Genomic DNA, 14,599 nt, shown 5'->3' on the forward strand with positions numbered 1-14,599 from the left:
AGGTAACTGGAATTCTACTTAAAATGTAAATTCACAAAAATTTCAGAATTTTCACCCACCAGCCAGTGTGTGTCCCATCTCTGTTCACTAAGACTGTAATACTTCACTGTAAATTCTTATATACTTATATAATTTTTATATACTAAATACTTCACTGTAAATTCTTAAAAAAAATCTGTGAACACCTAAATACACAATTATAGAATCTGTATTAATATATAGTTTATTGACTTATTTGAAAAATTAATTCCATTTTCACTAATTCTTAATAATACATTTCTAGGATTTTAGGTTTGTGTAACAATTATGGATATGTAATAATGCTGTCTGCTGCTTTTGATCTCCTGAGTGGAAAAACCGGTTGTGAAGATATTCCAAACAACAGTACAAGCACAGAGGTAAAATTTTAAATGTTAAAAGGATGGTTTTTTTCCCCCCCAAAACTAATCAAATAACCAGTCTGTAAGGTGTTTTCTTTTAGTGTGTAGTAGTAATGGCAAATGATGCAAGAAAGCAAGCTTACATAACATTAGCCAAAAAAGAAAAAAAAAAAAAAAAAACTACACAGTTCACCCATTTGTACCCTCCAAGAATTTGTCCAGTTCTTCCTTGAATTTATTCAACCCATCCACTTCCACAACAATAGATGGAACTTGTTCCAACAATCAACCATCTGCTGGTTGAAGGTGAACTTCCACACATCTATTCTGCAACCATCCTTCCTCAACTTGAATTTGTTTCCCTTGTGTGTAGTCTCAGCAAGTGGAAAAATGCCATTAACATTCAGCTTACTCAATCCATTCAAGGCTTTAAACACCTCAGTGAGATCTCCCCACAGGTGCCTAGTCCCGATATGCTGCAGTTTGCAGAACTGAAGCCTTTCTACGTAAAATCAACCTTTTTTTCCCTTCACCAGTCTGTTTGCCCTTCTTTGCTCCCATTCCAGCAGATCTACATGCTTCATAAAGTGAAGCCTCCAGACCTGTATACGGTACCCAAGATGCTGCCTAATCATAGCCTTATACAAAGGGATAATGACCTCCTTATCCCTGCTGGCAAAGATTCTGTATATTATTGACAAAACCCCATGACTTTTCTTGGCAGCATGTCAGCACTGCTCAGAGAATTTCACACTTACTGCACAGTTATCCCAGGTCTTTTTCATTCTCCACTACCCTGAGTGTAGTACCACACAGTCGATAAGTTACTCTGTGGTTACTGCTGCCCATATGCAGTACCTTGCATTTGTCACTGTTTAACTTCAATAGACATTTCTCAACCCATCAACCCAATTTTCTTGGATCTTGTCACAGTAGCTCATCCTGATGACTGTCATTAGAGAGAGAGTCAGTCTTTATTGCAACAACCTTTGATTGTAACTGGATAAAAGGTTCCATGAAGAGCAGTTCCCATTGATAACCACACTGTCTTCTTCAACTTAACCATCCCTTTATCCATATTACATTTTCCTTAATGCCACATTGCTTCATTCCTGCTGTTTAATTGAATTGAAATTTAGATATTAGTTTGGTAATAGCCTTCTAGCTAGTTATGGTTAAATTTCTACAAATTCATATCACATTAGGTGCTGCAGATGTGGTCCCATTTGCAAATGTTTCTGTTCATTGTCAAAATATTCAGGAATTCACTTTCCAGACTTCCCGTTTCTGAAATCTATTATGAATAATGTGACCAGATCAGTGACTGATATCCATTACTTTCACCACATCGTTAACCACCCACTTGCCTGACTTGCCCATATGCATTACAGGTAGATGTGCCAATTGAAAATTGATTTTCCTATATGTGTGATACATGCACTGTGCATTTCAATGTCTCAGTATTGTTTTTGACACAAATATATATGCTAAACTATCATAGTGTTATGTGATTTGCATATAAAACAATGTAAATTTTCAGAATCATAATTTGGTTACTGTATCTTAGTTTACTCTAGGGTACAGTGGCCAAATTCATCAATTTGAATACAAGATGAAAATTTTTTTGACTGATGTTAGGATGTTAGGTTTTGTTATTTTATTAGTACCAAAGATAATGTGCTTTAACTTTTCTTCTGAGTGTATTGTTATTATTGCTTTTTTTATTACATTGATTTTCTTAATAATTAAAACCTATGAATAATAGTGATTGAGAAATGGAAATTTCTCTTATTGAATCAGGTTCTGGATCAACAGATATTTTCTGAAAATTTTAACTGCAAAGATTATGATTTTGGTGCACTATAGGTGGTAGATGACTTTCATGAACCGGTGAAATACCACCACTTTGCTTATTGGAGGCTTGAAGTGGTGAAATCCATGTTTAGTCTCTAGAGCAAAGTTTCTGGCATCCCCTCCCCCCATTCTTCTCCTTCAACCCATGTACGGCACTAAGTACTATAGGTTTTGATACCTTTCGTGTTTGGGGTTTTCATAAAAAAAAAAAAAAAAAAAAAATGTAGATAATTTTGTACAGGTGACCCCCGCTTAATGCTGATAATTCGTTCTGGAAAAACAGAGCACTAAGTGAATCAGTGCTAAGCAAGTGCCGTATTCTCATAAGGTAACATATGTACTTGTGAGTTATGGTCTGTGCCATGGGATATTTCCTAACCAGTAATAGAACAGCTGTCTTTCTTATCCGCCGTTATTAACTCTTCAAAAATGTAGCTGTGTTGCATTAATTATTATACAATGTTCGAGTAAACTGTCTGTTATAGACGATGTCTAATACTGTACTGATGACTAGACTTTGGATAAATGCATATAATACAAATATTACAAGAAATACTGCATATTCCTTAACTTGATCATTTTTTCAAATGTTGATCTATGAACTTATATAACATCACTGGACTGCAGTTAAATTAGCTTGGGAGACAGTTTCACTGGGCGTGGGAAAATTTCTCAAGTCAACGTGGGAAACGTTTTAATGTTTATCCAGTTCAAGTTTCAACTAATAAATTCTATAATTTTTACTCTATCCACAGGGCTGAAACTTGGCACCTCCGTAGCCAGGTGGGCAGGAGTGGCAGTGCGTAGCACACGCTTCTTGATTAGACCGGGGTTCGAGCCCGTGACCACCAAATGCGGAGAATGCAGAAAGGTCAGGGAATGACCACTGCATATCCCCAGAGCAATATGGCCTTAGTTGCTAATGCTCCTAAAAACTAAATAACAACAAACAAACAACAGGGCTGAAACTCACTACAACTGTCGTTTGCGTGAAAATTTTTATTGATTATCACGCAAACAACAAAAATTTACCATCAGGTGTGCATTTTTTAAAGCCTTTTCAGTTATTTTTTTTCATCCCTGCCCTAACTAGCCTAGTGCTCATGAAACCAATATTTCATTTGTTTGTTATTTTAGTGAGTGCACATCTCTGTTTATAAAAGGGAGTTACGTTTTTGGCATGTATGGAGAACTGTAACACAATGCCAAAGCATTGTGTTACAGTTCTCCATACATGCCAAAAATTCAATCTGTAAAAGAATTCAATTCAAAAATTCAATCTGTACACTGGTAAAAGAGTGTTATAGTGAGATACGTGTTATAATATAAGAACAGCATTATAGCGAATCAGTGTAAAGCGAACCGCATTTCAATGAGGGCTTGCTGTATTGTAAATCAAGTATTGTATTTTTTCTTTTTTTTTTTTTAAAAAGAACTAAGCAGAAGCATTTCAAACAGATTGTACTTGTATTTTGTGTGGTGGCCATCTTATTTCAAGACAGTAGGTCTAAATAGAAGTATCTCCTTCTAGATGCACACTTACCTCACCACCCCGGATTATAAATTTGATTTGAATCACACTGTAAATAGATGTTGCTTAAAATTAAATGATAACTATCTTGTATCAAAATGGTGGATAAATTAACCTCCCTCCTCACTGGACTACTTGGGGATGAGGAGAATTATATGCAGTAAATTTGATTTCAGTCAAAATTGTAAAGAGAAATATTAGGATTGCAATACACACATATACAGACATGACATGCTCATAATCCAACTAGTGATAGTTTTTAGGTATGTTCACATGCACACACACATATGTGTATGTATGCATATAGGTACCTATTGCCTTCATCATATCTGTCAATTGCTGTTTATCCATCTGCAAGTAACGGCTCAATTCCCACTGGATGGAGGCACCTCCGTAGCCAGGTGGGAAGGAGCAGCAGTGCGTAGCACACGCTTCTTGATTAGACCGGGGTTCGAGCCCGTCACCACCAAATACGGAGGATGCGGAAAGGTCATTCAGGGAATGACCACCGCATATCCCGGAGCAATATGGCCTTGGTTGCTAATGCTCCTAAAAACCAAATAACAACAACAACCCACTGGATGGATTTTTGCGAAATTTTATATTTGGTCCTTTTAAAAATATTTGTTGAGCCATACCAAATTTCATTAGAATCAGACAAATAGAAATCTGGCAGCTATTATTTATTTATTTTTTTTTCATATAATTTATATGTAAAAAAATAAATTCATAGATTAAATTGGTTTTAATGCAGTATTATTAGCTTTAGACAGCCCATACATAATTTCCGTGTATTCTTATGCAAATTCATATCGCATTAGGTGCAAGTCTAGTGAACGTGGTATCACTTGTGAAGAGATTCATATAACTATATATATATATACAGAGAAAAGAAACTTAATAAAAAGAATATACAGGAGGAGTGTAATAAATACAGTATTATACAGTTGTAATTATACTGAGCAATTAAGAGAATGTAAAACTGTAGTTTATTTACTGTTCTGTAAAGTTATAGTTTTAGTAATTAATTGATTGATAAGGACATTAACTAAGTTGTTGGAACATTTTCTTGAGAAGAAACTCAACTGTTAAGTGGTTAGCTATTGTACATCAATGTACTTGGATAATTATGTCTGAAAAGGCAACATTTTCATCTGCAATATGTTTGTGAGGGTTACCCTCCAGAATTTTTTCTCCTTCATGATCAATTTGCCTATTCATAACTTGTGGGCTTGATGTATAGTTATCAGAATGCACCTTTTCCGTAAACTGATGAATTCTGCAGGTGAGACCTCTGCGAAGAGACCAAGTAACCTTGCATTGCATTAGTTTGAACACATCCATCATTTGGGACACCATTATCTGCTGAGCATCACCCCCCCCCCCAGTCAGTCATCATTGTGGATACCATGTTGTCTGCTGACCATTACTCCGCATGCATACAGGACAGCCAACCTACCCTGTTGTTTGATAAAAGCATTAGTATTGGTCCTAAATTTTTACCTATGGCTGTTTATAGAATCAGAATTTCATTTGCAAGTGAGTCATCCTCATAAAAATAGTCACTTAACTAATTATCTTGCCCACTTTGGACTCATGTTTAAAACTGCCATATTGACACACAAGTTGTTTTTTGTTCAACAATCAACTCCTCAGATACAGCCAATGCTAAATTGCAGGCTTGATACCAGTTTCCCAGATACATGTTGATCTTGCTGTAAATTTTGATGGCAAATGAAGCTGCATCTGCTTGATATTCATGATCTTGCTGCCAGTAGTCATAGTTTGTTATTTTCTGTGGGACTGAAATCTGGGCCTCAGTGGCCCTTTAAACTTTTAAGTGTCTACTAGTCAGAGAATAATGGATTGCAGCAGATTGCTTCAGTGCCAGTCTGTCTGTCTTAAACTGAGCTCTCTGCAGTACATCCAAATTAGCAAACAGGCTTCAGAAAGATCTTTCCATGTTCTTATAGAATAAGGGCTAATGTGCAGAAGTTACTTTTGTTATTTTCTTGGTTGTTATATTTTCTAATAGATATCTAGTGTGTTGAAGCTCCTGACTACCTTCTTAGTAATGTTGTTTGAGTAAGCTTAATTGTGTGTATGTTGTTATTATTACTGCTGTTTGAAACTATTTGAAATATATCAATTTGTTGCTTGATTTTTAATTATTCAATTAAAGGATTAAAATTTAAAATTTTAATTATTCTTTCTATGTAAGTTCCTCTGGACTTGTGTCATACAGGGCAGGTATTCTCTTTCCCTGCAAGTATTTTTGTACCTCTGAGCTAGATGACCACTTAACTGATATTTTTGTATTATTATTGATTTATATAAAAATATGTTGTTTTTATTTTTAACAGGATAGCAATAACAGTTCATCACGACTGTGTAATCCTACATCTACAGGAGTAAGTGACTTAATTTTTATTACAGCTTTTCATTATTGCAATAGTTTTTCATTAATTCATTGACTAATATTATCATTATTTTTGCTCACTGACTAAATTTTCATAAATCTTAATGAACAGGTTGAATATATAAATTTGAATTATGTTTAATGAAATCTTTAATAAATTAAAATTTATAAACCAAACATCATTTAGTAAATAGCTTTTGTGGTTCTTTTGGCTTCACAGTGTAGAAGACCTAAGACAGAATTATTATTATTATTATTAGCCATATGGTGCAAGGAAGCCTGAGGTTTATGCTGCACCAGCCAAAAAAAATTTTTGAGTTACCCTGAGAGAGAGAGAGAGAGAGAGAGAGAGAGAGAGAGAGAGAGAGAGAGAGAGAGAGAGAGAGAGAGAAAGTCAAAAGTAGAAGGGAATCACCAAGAAAGAGAAGAATGATGATATCCAGCTCAAGACCCTGGGTGTGCCAAGCCCATACTCACCAGATGTGAGTCCCTGAGAAGATGGGGAAGCATGGGCTAGATTTTGCCCAGTGCACACTTTGATCTGACCTTCAGAGCTGTTGCAACATAACATTTACCTAGCTCTCACTTTTATCTTTTTCATATAAGGTTGGTTTTGTAATTTTTTTAGGCTGCATTGAAATTAGTGTTAAAAAAAATAAAGTTAAAATTGAATACTTTTCATCACTTAAATATTGAAAAAATCCTTTGTTTATTGGTTCCAAGTAATAAAACAAGACACAGGTTGCATAGACATAGTACTATACTCACTTCTGGCCATTTCACAGAGTTATGTGTCATCACAGTGTTCTACAGTGGAGTTGATGTGTTGTGCCTTATGTAAGACACAACACATGTCCTTGCCATGGTTCTAAGTAATAGTTACAAAAGAGATTTAATAACCTGAAACTATCACAGTTATGACTGTTTCAACCCTGCTTTGGGTTCAACCCTCCTTTTCAAGTTTAAGAGGAAAGATAAGACATATTCTATTCAGATTGGTAAACATTTAGATAATTTTTGAATTAGTTATGACTAGTTACTAATAAGGAGAAAGTACAATTTTACAAATAAGGAGAACATTCTTACCGATTCAGGAACACTTCTACTCTGCAGATAGACAGCTGTAATACTGATGAAATTTTCATCTCTTATTGCCTAGCTATGTACAGGAATATAAAAAAAAACTATTATATTAGGGTCACCTGGAATGTTAATTCAACTATCCATGTGTTTGTAAATTGCCTGTGTTCTCTGGTCAATTTGCTTGCTTTACTGGACAAAAAAAACCCAGTTTCTTTGGGGAAAAAACTTGCTATTTATGCCTGATACTGACTAACTCAGCTACAGAGTGAAAAAAGCTCATAAAAGTTCCTCATGTCATTGACTGGATTCGAACCCAGGCCTTTTCCACCCAGTGTGGGGAGAATGGTGATGGTACCACTGTGCTACCTGTGCAGACATATACAGGAGTATGTGAGAGGTTACTGTGATTGGATATCTGGACCTGGGAATGAGAATATCTTAGAGCTGACACGACAAATTGTAATATTAGTCAGTAAATATGGTCAAATCAAACTGAATGAAAAATTAGTTTCCCAGGCAAATTTCAGAGAGAGAAGAAAACTGTTATAAGGCTTATTGTATGAAATATGGGAGCAGATTGCTGAATTATTATTGCAAAGAAAGGTTATGTCAATTGCATTATTCTTGCATTCTGGTCAAGGCTCTGATTGTAGCGGTGTATTCTTGTATTCTTGTGGACTAGTTTGTTTCCTCTTCCTGAAAATGTGTTGTATCCTTTCTTCTTGGTATAATGCATATACTATTTCAAAGATTGGAATATCTCTATATGGAAGTCTGTTGTCATTTTTATGTCCTCTTTGTTTTGAAAGAATTTTTTCTTCAACATGTATAAGAATTCCAGTCTGAAGTGCGCCCTTTCTTTTCTGTTAATAGATCTTTCTCTACATCTTTATAAAAAAGTTTTCTTTAAAGGCTCTTCTGTGGTAAGATTGATCTGGATACAATACTGAAATAACATGAAAATCCCATTTCAGCCCAAATTCCAAAATTGCATGAAGAGTCAGACCAGGCATCCACAAGTTGAAGTGGTAGATTTGGCCTCATTGATCCATCTATGTTCTGAATCTTTGTTGGGATATTTAAAAATTGAATATTATTTATGTTGAAATATATATGAGTTGATAATTCCACATAGTTATCACAGCCCATATATTAAATAGCTGATTATATGAATAAAAGAATGGTGATCATTCCTGCTTTAGTTGGTTTCTCTGATCTATAGCAGATCATTCTCATCTTGTCTAAAATTTTTGAAATAACATTATCTGGTTAACAATTTTTTCATTGTAATGATTTTGATTAAAACTGCCTGTTAAATGTAGTGGTCTTGGTGATCAGAGCAGGAAAATTTTCTGATGTGATTCAAAGATTTATGAATTGTATTACAGTCAGTCCTCGTATAACACATGTTTACACTACACAAATTCGATCATACAGGATTTATAAATAGGAGAATTTATCGTATATAAATTCCGATATAACACGAACTGAATTCGCTTATGCACGATTCGCCTTTGTGTTTACAAGAAATGGCAGTCAAATGCGGAATCACCCCAACTGAACGCAACACGATAGCAATGAAGAGAAGATTCTGAAAATGTATTTGTTTTTTATATCAGTGAAGGGGAAACGCTTTTCGCCATAATAACATAAAAACCCACACAATTCCAGCTGTCGGTATTATCGCAAATGCAATTAGATCGAGTTTACTACCAGTTTATAACAGATTCCACTAGCAGAAACGCAGCTGGAAATAGTTTTTGTTTTATGGTAGTAACCCCCAGAAATGTGCTTTAGTAAAATGTGAGCTAGTGAGGTGTTAGTGTGTTTCTCCCTTTACGGTGTTGTTTATTCAGTTGCCACACGCACACAGCTTTGTTTATGTGTATCAAGCATGCCTTCTCATTTTGTAATTGTGCTTTATTCCCTAAAAATGAGTAAAATACTTAAAAGGTGTGAAAAGGAAGCATCCTGGTGAAGACACTACAGATTCATAGAGAAAAAGAAAAGCAATATTGATAAACAGAGGCGGACTGGGTCAAAAATTCTTACCCGGGAAAATTTGTAGCAGCCTCATATTAGCATTTATGGCCAAAATCACACCGGCCCACCGGGATTTCCCCGGTAAGACTTATGGCCAGTCCGCCTCTGTTGATAGAGAAAAAATATGAAATTTTGAAACACTTTGAGCGAAATTAAGACCATGTGATACTCGGCATTGCCTTATCACATGATATGACCATGTGATAAGGCAATGCTGAGAATTAGAAAGAATGCAAAGAAAATAAAAACAACTTTCATTGCAGGAACAACTCAAAGTGTAATTAAAATCCATTAGATCAAGACACAAAGAATTGGAAGAGATGGAACGGCTGTCATCTGTTTGGAAAAAAAATCAAACAAAAAAAACAAGTTTGCTTACGATAGAAGCAAAAGCATTAGCAATATTTTATTTTGTAAGCATTTTATTACAATTATTTATTGTGTTTGGTAATGTTTTGGTTACAAATGTGTGTTCAATCTTGGGTGGTCGGCACCTAGCCCTATTTTTTCTATAGGGCCTGTTATTTGTATTGTACGATTTTGCATTGCACGAGGATTTCTAGGAACACAACTATCGTGTTATACGAGGACTGACTGTATTAACTTTTGGAGCTTGAAGCTTTCAAAACATTTTTTAAGTTGCCTTTGTAATAACATGATTATTTGAACGTACTCAATGGAGAATTTTTTCCTACAGACACTGTGCTAGTCCTAAATTGTGCTCTTTCAAGACTTAAAATATTTTTACTTTCACTTCATTAACAGAGCTATGTATGTGTACAGTAAATTTAGGCAATGTGGACTCTGATAGATTTCTGATAGGTTTAAGCATTCACAATATATTAAACAATTTACTGACAGTTTTTTGTTATGTGTGTGTACGTAAGAAATTGAATTTGCTTGAAGAATATTATGAGTGGTATTAAGCTATGGAGTTGTTGCACATGTAAGACAGCAATTAGAGTAATGTATACACTTCCTGCTGCAGCCATATTTTTGATTCATAGTTTGAATTTAAAATGTTTAAGTTTTAAAGGTATGGATATCGAATCTAAATTTAGTATGCTTGGGAAGTTTGCAAAATTCAGCCCTGATGAATATGCTATTTCAAAATAAATTGTAATTAATTGTCAAAAAACTTCTTATTGTGACAGATATTTAATTACTTTTTAAAACTGTTTTAGGCAATTCTCTTAGCAGATATTCTTCCTGCCGTGGCGATTAAATCACTTGCACCTTTCATCACAATTAACACAAAGTAAGTGGAAATGACTAACAAGATAATTATCTGTGAAGAGTGTTAAACTATTTAAGCTTCAAATTGTTGCTATTAATTTAAAAGTGTATGCTTCACAAAATGAAATATAGTTTTTACTCATTCTTTGAAAATAAAATCAGAACTTTACTTAATCCTAAATCAGAATTTTATTTTATTCTTAAAACTAAACCTTACACTTCCTCTACGGTAGTTTGTTACATATGAAATTTTCTCACTTCTTTCTTTCTTTCATTATAAATGCAAATTTATTTCTCAAAACAAATTTAATCATTAATAAGCATATCTGCCAAATTACTGCTTCCCAGATATACTAATTCATAATTTGAAAAATAACAGATCTTATCACTGTAAATGAATAGCAAAATAAAATTTGTTTTTTTCTGTTAAGTTATTCACTTACTAGCAGAATTTCATAGTATTAACCAATGTTGTTTGGAATCTGAGGTTTTAGAATTGAACATCCTTTCTGATGATAATTTGCTGATATGCTGTGGGATAACCCTTTTATACTTCCGTTGATTTAGATTTATTGAAACTTTCTTTGTGGCATTGTACATACATTTTAAGGCTTTTTTTTGTTTATGATAAAAGCTAGAAACCTTCCTAACGTTGTTTCCTCTCTATTTCTAATAAAGTTGTAACTAAATGAAAGTTCTGGAAATCATTCCCCTCTCCCTACAATTCCATCAGATTGTAACTTATACCTCAGTTTCAGGAGCGAAAAAAAAAAAAAAAAAAAAAAAAAAACTGTTATCTTTGGTCACAAATTGCATCAAATTAATTTTGTTTTTATAAGTAGCAATAATAATTAATAAATTTGGCTGTTTTTTATGCTGTAGACTTGCTATCTCCCCAACTAAAAAGGTCCCAAAACAAAAAAAAATTCAGTAGCCATTACTATGCCATCAAATAAATAAACAATAATAATTAAATCACCTTCAACACATATAACTAAAGAAAATAATTTAAAATATGGCTCATTGCATTTTTAATAAAATGCATAATTTTTCTATTTCATAATGCATTAATTATTTATATAATGAATAGATAAATAAATTGTGTTTTATTCTCCAGGATGACCACTTGGGTCAGAGGAGTTTGCATGATGGAGACTATAAGAACATTATATATTACTTGGCAGTGTGCAATACCAAAAAATTAAATGAAATAAAATAAAGAATATCTATAATATCTTTAAAACAGAGCAACGCTCACCTCTAGCTTTCAAAATTACTCCTTTACTAAATTTATTTACTTATTAATAAGTAAATATATTTTTGTTATTCATTTACAAAATCTTTAGTGGGTATGGGGATGTGTGTGTGTGTGTGCTGGAGGTGAATGTTGCTCTGTTTTATCTTAATCATTTTATTTTACTTTATTTTTAAGTGTATAGTACATAGCAGCAGAATCACACCTTGCCAAGTTTGACCTCAAAAGACAGCAGAAATGTGCTGTATTCATAATGTTGCTTAGTTTTAACTTCAATTTTCATCAGTGGTGTATCCAGGTATCACTGTAAGACGGTGGGAATGTCGACCATGCTTTTGAGTTTTTTTTTAGAATGCCTCCTGCATTCTTTTTCTTTAATTTCAAATTTTTGGTTAAGGGAGGGCATATTCCCCTTCTGCCCACCCCTGATTTTCATAACTTTTAGTAATATTACCACATTAGTCACTATATAATAAAGTATAGTTTGTTGTAATTTTACCATGTGTAAATCTTTATCAGCTATGTGTTTATAGAGTAACTGTTTGAAAATATGGTTGATTATATGTCAATTAAAATTATCATATAATCAACCATAACATTAAAATTACTTGGAATAGTTATTAAAATTATTCAAAAACTTAATTTTTCTTCTAGCTTTCGAGTTTTAATAGCAGTTCTTCTCGCATTTTCAAGCTTTTTGATTACATCTTTATCAACATATCACTGGATGACATTTTTAGGTAAACTTTTTAAAATTTATCTAATTTAGAAATCTCAATCTTGAATTTGCTTAAAAATTAGATATAGTATCGTTCTAAAAATATCCACACTATGAAATATTTAATACATGTTTTGCATAAGACCTAAAAACTGTTTGGGCTAGGACTGTTAAGACACATGAAAGTTTGATGATTCAGGAAAAACATTTCTTAGAAATTTCCGTTTTTTAATTAAGGTGGTGAGCTTTACACAGGTTGCAATAATAAAATCCCTGAAACCCTGAGATATTTGAATGCACCAGTATGTTAACTTCTTTGACTAACATTTCTTTCATTTACTTTTACAAGTTTGTCATGTAACATATAGTGCCTTCTTTCATTTATAATATTTAAAATTTGCTATAAGTTCACTTAATGCATGCAAAATGCATCTGACAGATAATATTTCAGATATTTCAAAACTAAACTACCTTTATGACATTCCAGTAAGCATCCACATCTAAACCTCAGCTTATCAAAGCCTTGAATGCTTTCCTTTCAACAAGCACAGTCTATATAAATGATGTCCCACAACTTACAATTAAATGCTTGAGTGTATTTATAATTGACCTGCACTTTCAGTATTCAACAAATTCCTGAAAGATCTGACTACTTCTCTTTGCACTGGAATAAATACAGTATATGATCATGTGCCAAAACCAAGCTGCTAATGTACCTAGCTATTTCAGTCCAATTATATGCACCACTAGTTTTCTAAAAGTTATGGGGAAGGCCCCCAATTCTATTCATCACTAAATTGATAATCCTACAAGACTCTTCTCCCACCCCAGATTCATTATACAGTATTTGACAGGTCCACCAATACAAATGTAGCCATCGCTACTAATATCTTTTAAGCCTTCAAACAAATAGAAGATATGGCTATTGTATATATTGATATAACAATGCAGTTAGCATCTCTGCTCCTGCTTCAGGATTGCTGAAAGATAGAGGTATCCTTACACTATGATGTCACTGTGTGCTTGCTGCAAAGTAGGGGTTTTATCTGGGTCTTGGTCACAGCAATAAACATCATGTTCCTGTCTAAGAGGCATGATGGCAAACTCATCACGAGAATCACTCCAGCTGACAGCATGACATATATCAACAGTGTCATCAATATACAAATTATTGAATTAGAAACCTAGTTTTCTTCATTTTACCTGATATCAGTCCTTCAAATCTGCCTTGCTAGTATAAATTCTTAAATCCCAGGCTACTGAACTTGATATCTTACTAATTGCCTAATCGAACTTAGAATGAATTTGATTAGGAAATTGGTAAATGACAGTCTGGCATTATTTTGATTCAGTTTTTCAAACTGATGATTTGCACAGAATCATTAGTTTGATTCTGTGCTTGTAGATGGAACTGCAGGTAACAGCTTCTTCACATTAGAGATGCATCTAGTTTGTGAGATATTACTTGCATATATACATATGTCTGAATCCTCTACAAATAGGGCCCATCTCTGCTTTTGAATTCTGGTTTCTTAAATGGATCAATTATAAAGTATATTCCTTCCCCCCCACAGCAACAGCTTTGGAGCTTGAAAACATGGTTAGCATCAGAAGGCTGCTTTCTTTTGTGGATAAAGGAAGAAAAACTTTCACTATGAAGATTAAAACAGAAATTATTTCATTGGTAATACTGCTCATAAATAGTTTCCCAGTCATTCTTCATAGTTGAACTAACTCTGCTGACACATCACAATAGGTTTATCCTCTCTAAACACCCTCTCTGAGTCATTAATTAAATCATACTGGTTTGCATAAGCAGTATGCAAACCAGTATGCAACTAGATGATAAAAGCGCTAAAATTATAGTGCTTTTATCATCTAGTATTTTAATTGTTTTATTGTAAATATATTTTATTGTAAAATAGTATCTTGCAGTTTAATATTATATTTTATTTTATACATAGTAATAATTTATTTATTCGATTAAACTTTATTTGTTCTATCTAGTCATTTCTATATTTTAAACAGTACAAAACTACAATTTTAATACATTGGTGTATGACGGCATAATAAGAGTATA

At 33.5% G+C, this 14,599-nt stretch overlaps 1 protein-coding gene across 1 annotated transcript in view; it reads left to right on the forward strand.

The window, feature by feature from the left end:
- The window catches only part of Cln3 (CLN3 lysosomal/endosomal transmembrane protein, battenin), an 82,120-nt gene that overhangs the window by 18,524 nt on the left and 48,997 nt on the right, over window positions 1-14,599 (forward strand). Inside the window, exons 3-6 of the mRNA XM_090374841.1 lie at window positions 284-398; window positions 6,129-6,176; window positions 10,495-10,568; window positions 12,456-12,541. Of these exons, the coding sequence (XP_090230967.1) occupies window positions 284-398; window positions 6,129-6,176; window positions 10,495-10,568; window positions 12,456-12,541 (323 nt within the window). The remainder of the gene's footprint in view (window positions 1-283; window positions 399-6,128; window positions 6,177-10,494; window positions 10,569-12,455; window positions 12,542-14,599) is intronic.

The sequence above is a fragment of the Mastigoproctus giganteus genome, chromosome 5 (genome assembly GCF_048544385.1).
Source record: "Mastigoproctus giganteus isolate SK-2022 chromosome 5, ASM4854438v1, whole genome shotgun sequence".
NCBI lineage: Eukaryota > Metazoa > Arthropoda > Arachnida > Uropygi > Thelyphonidae > Mastigoproctus > Mastigoproctus giganteus.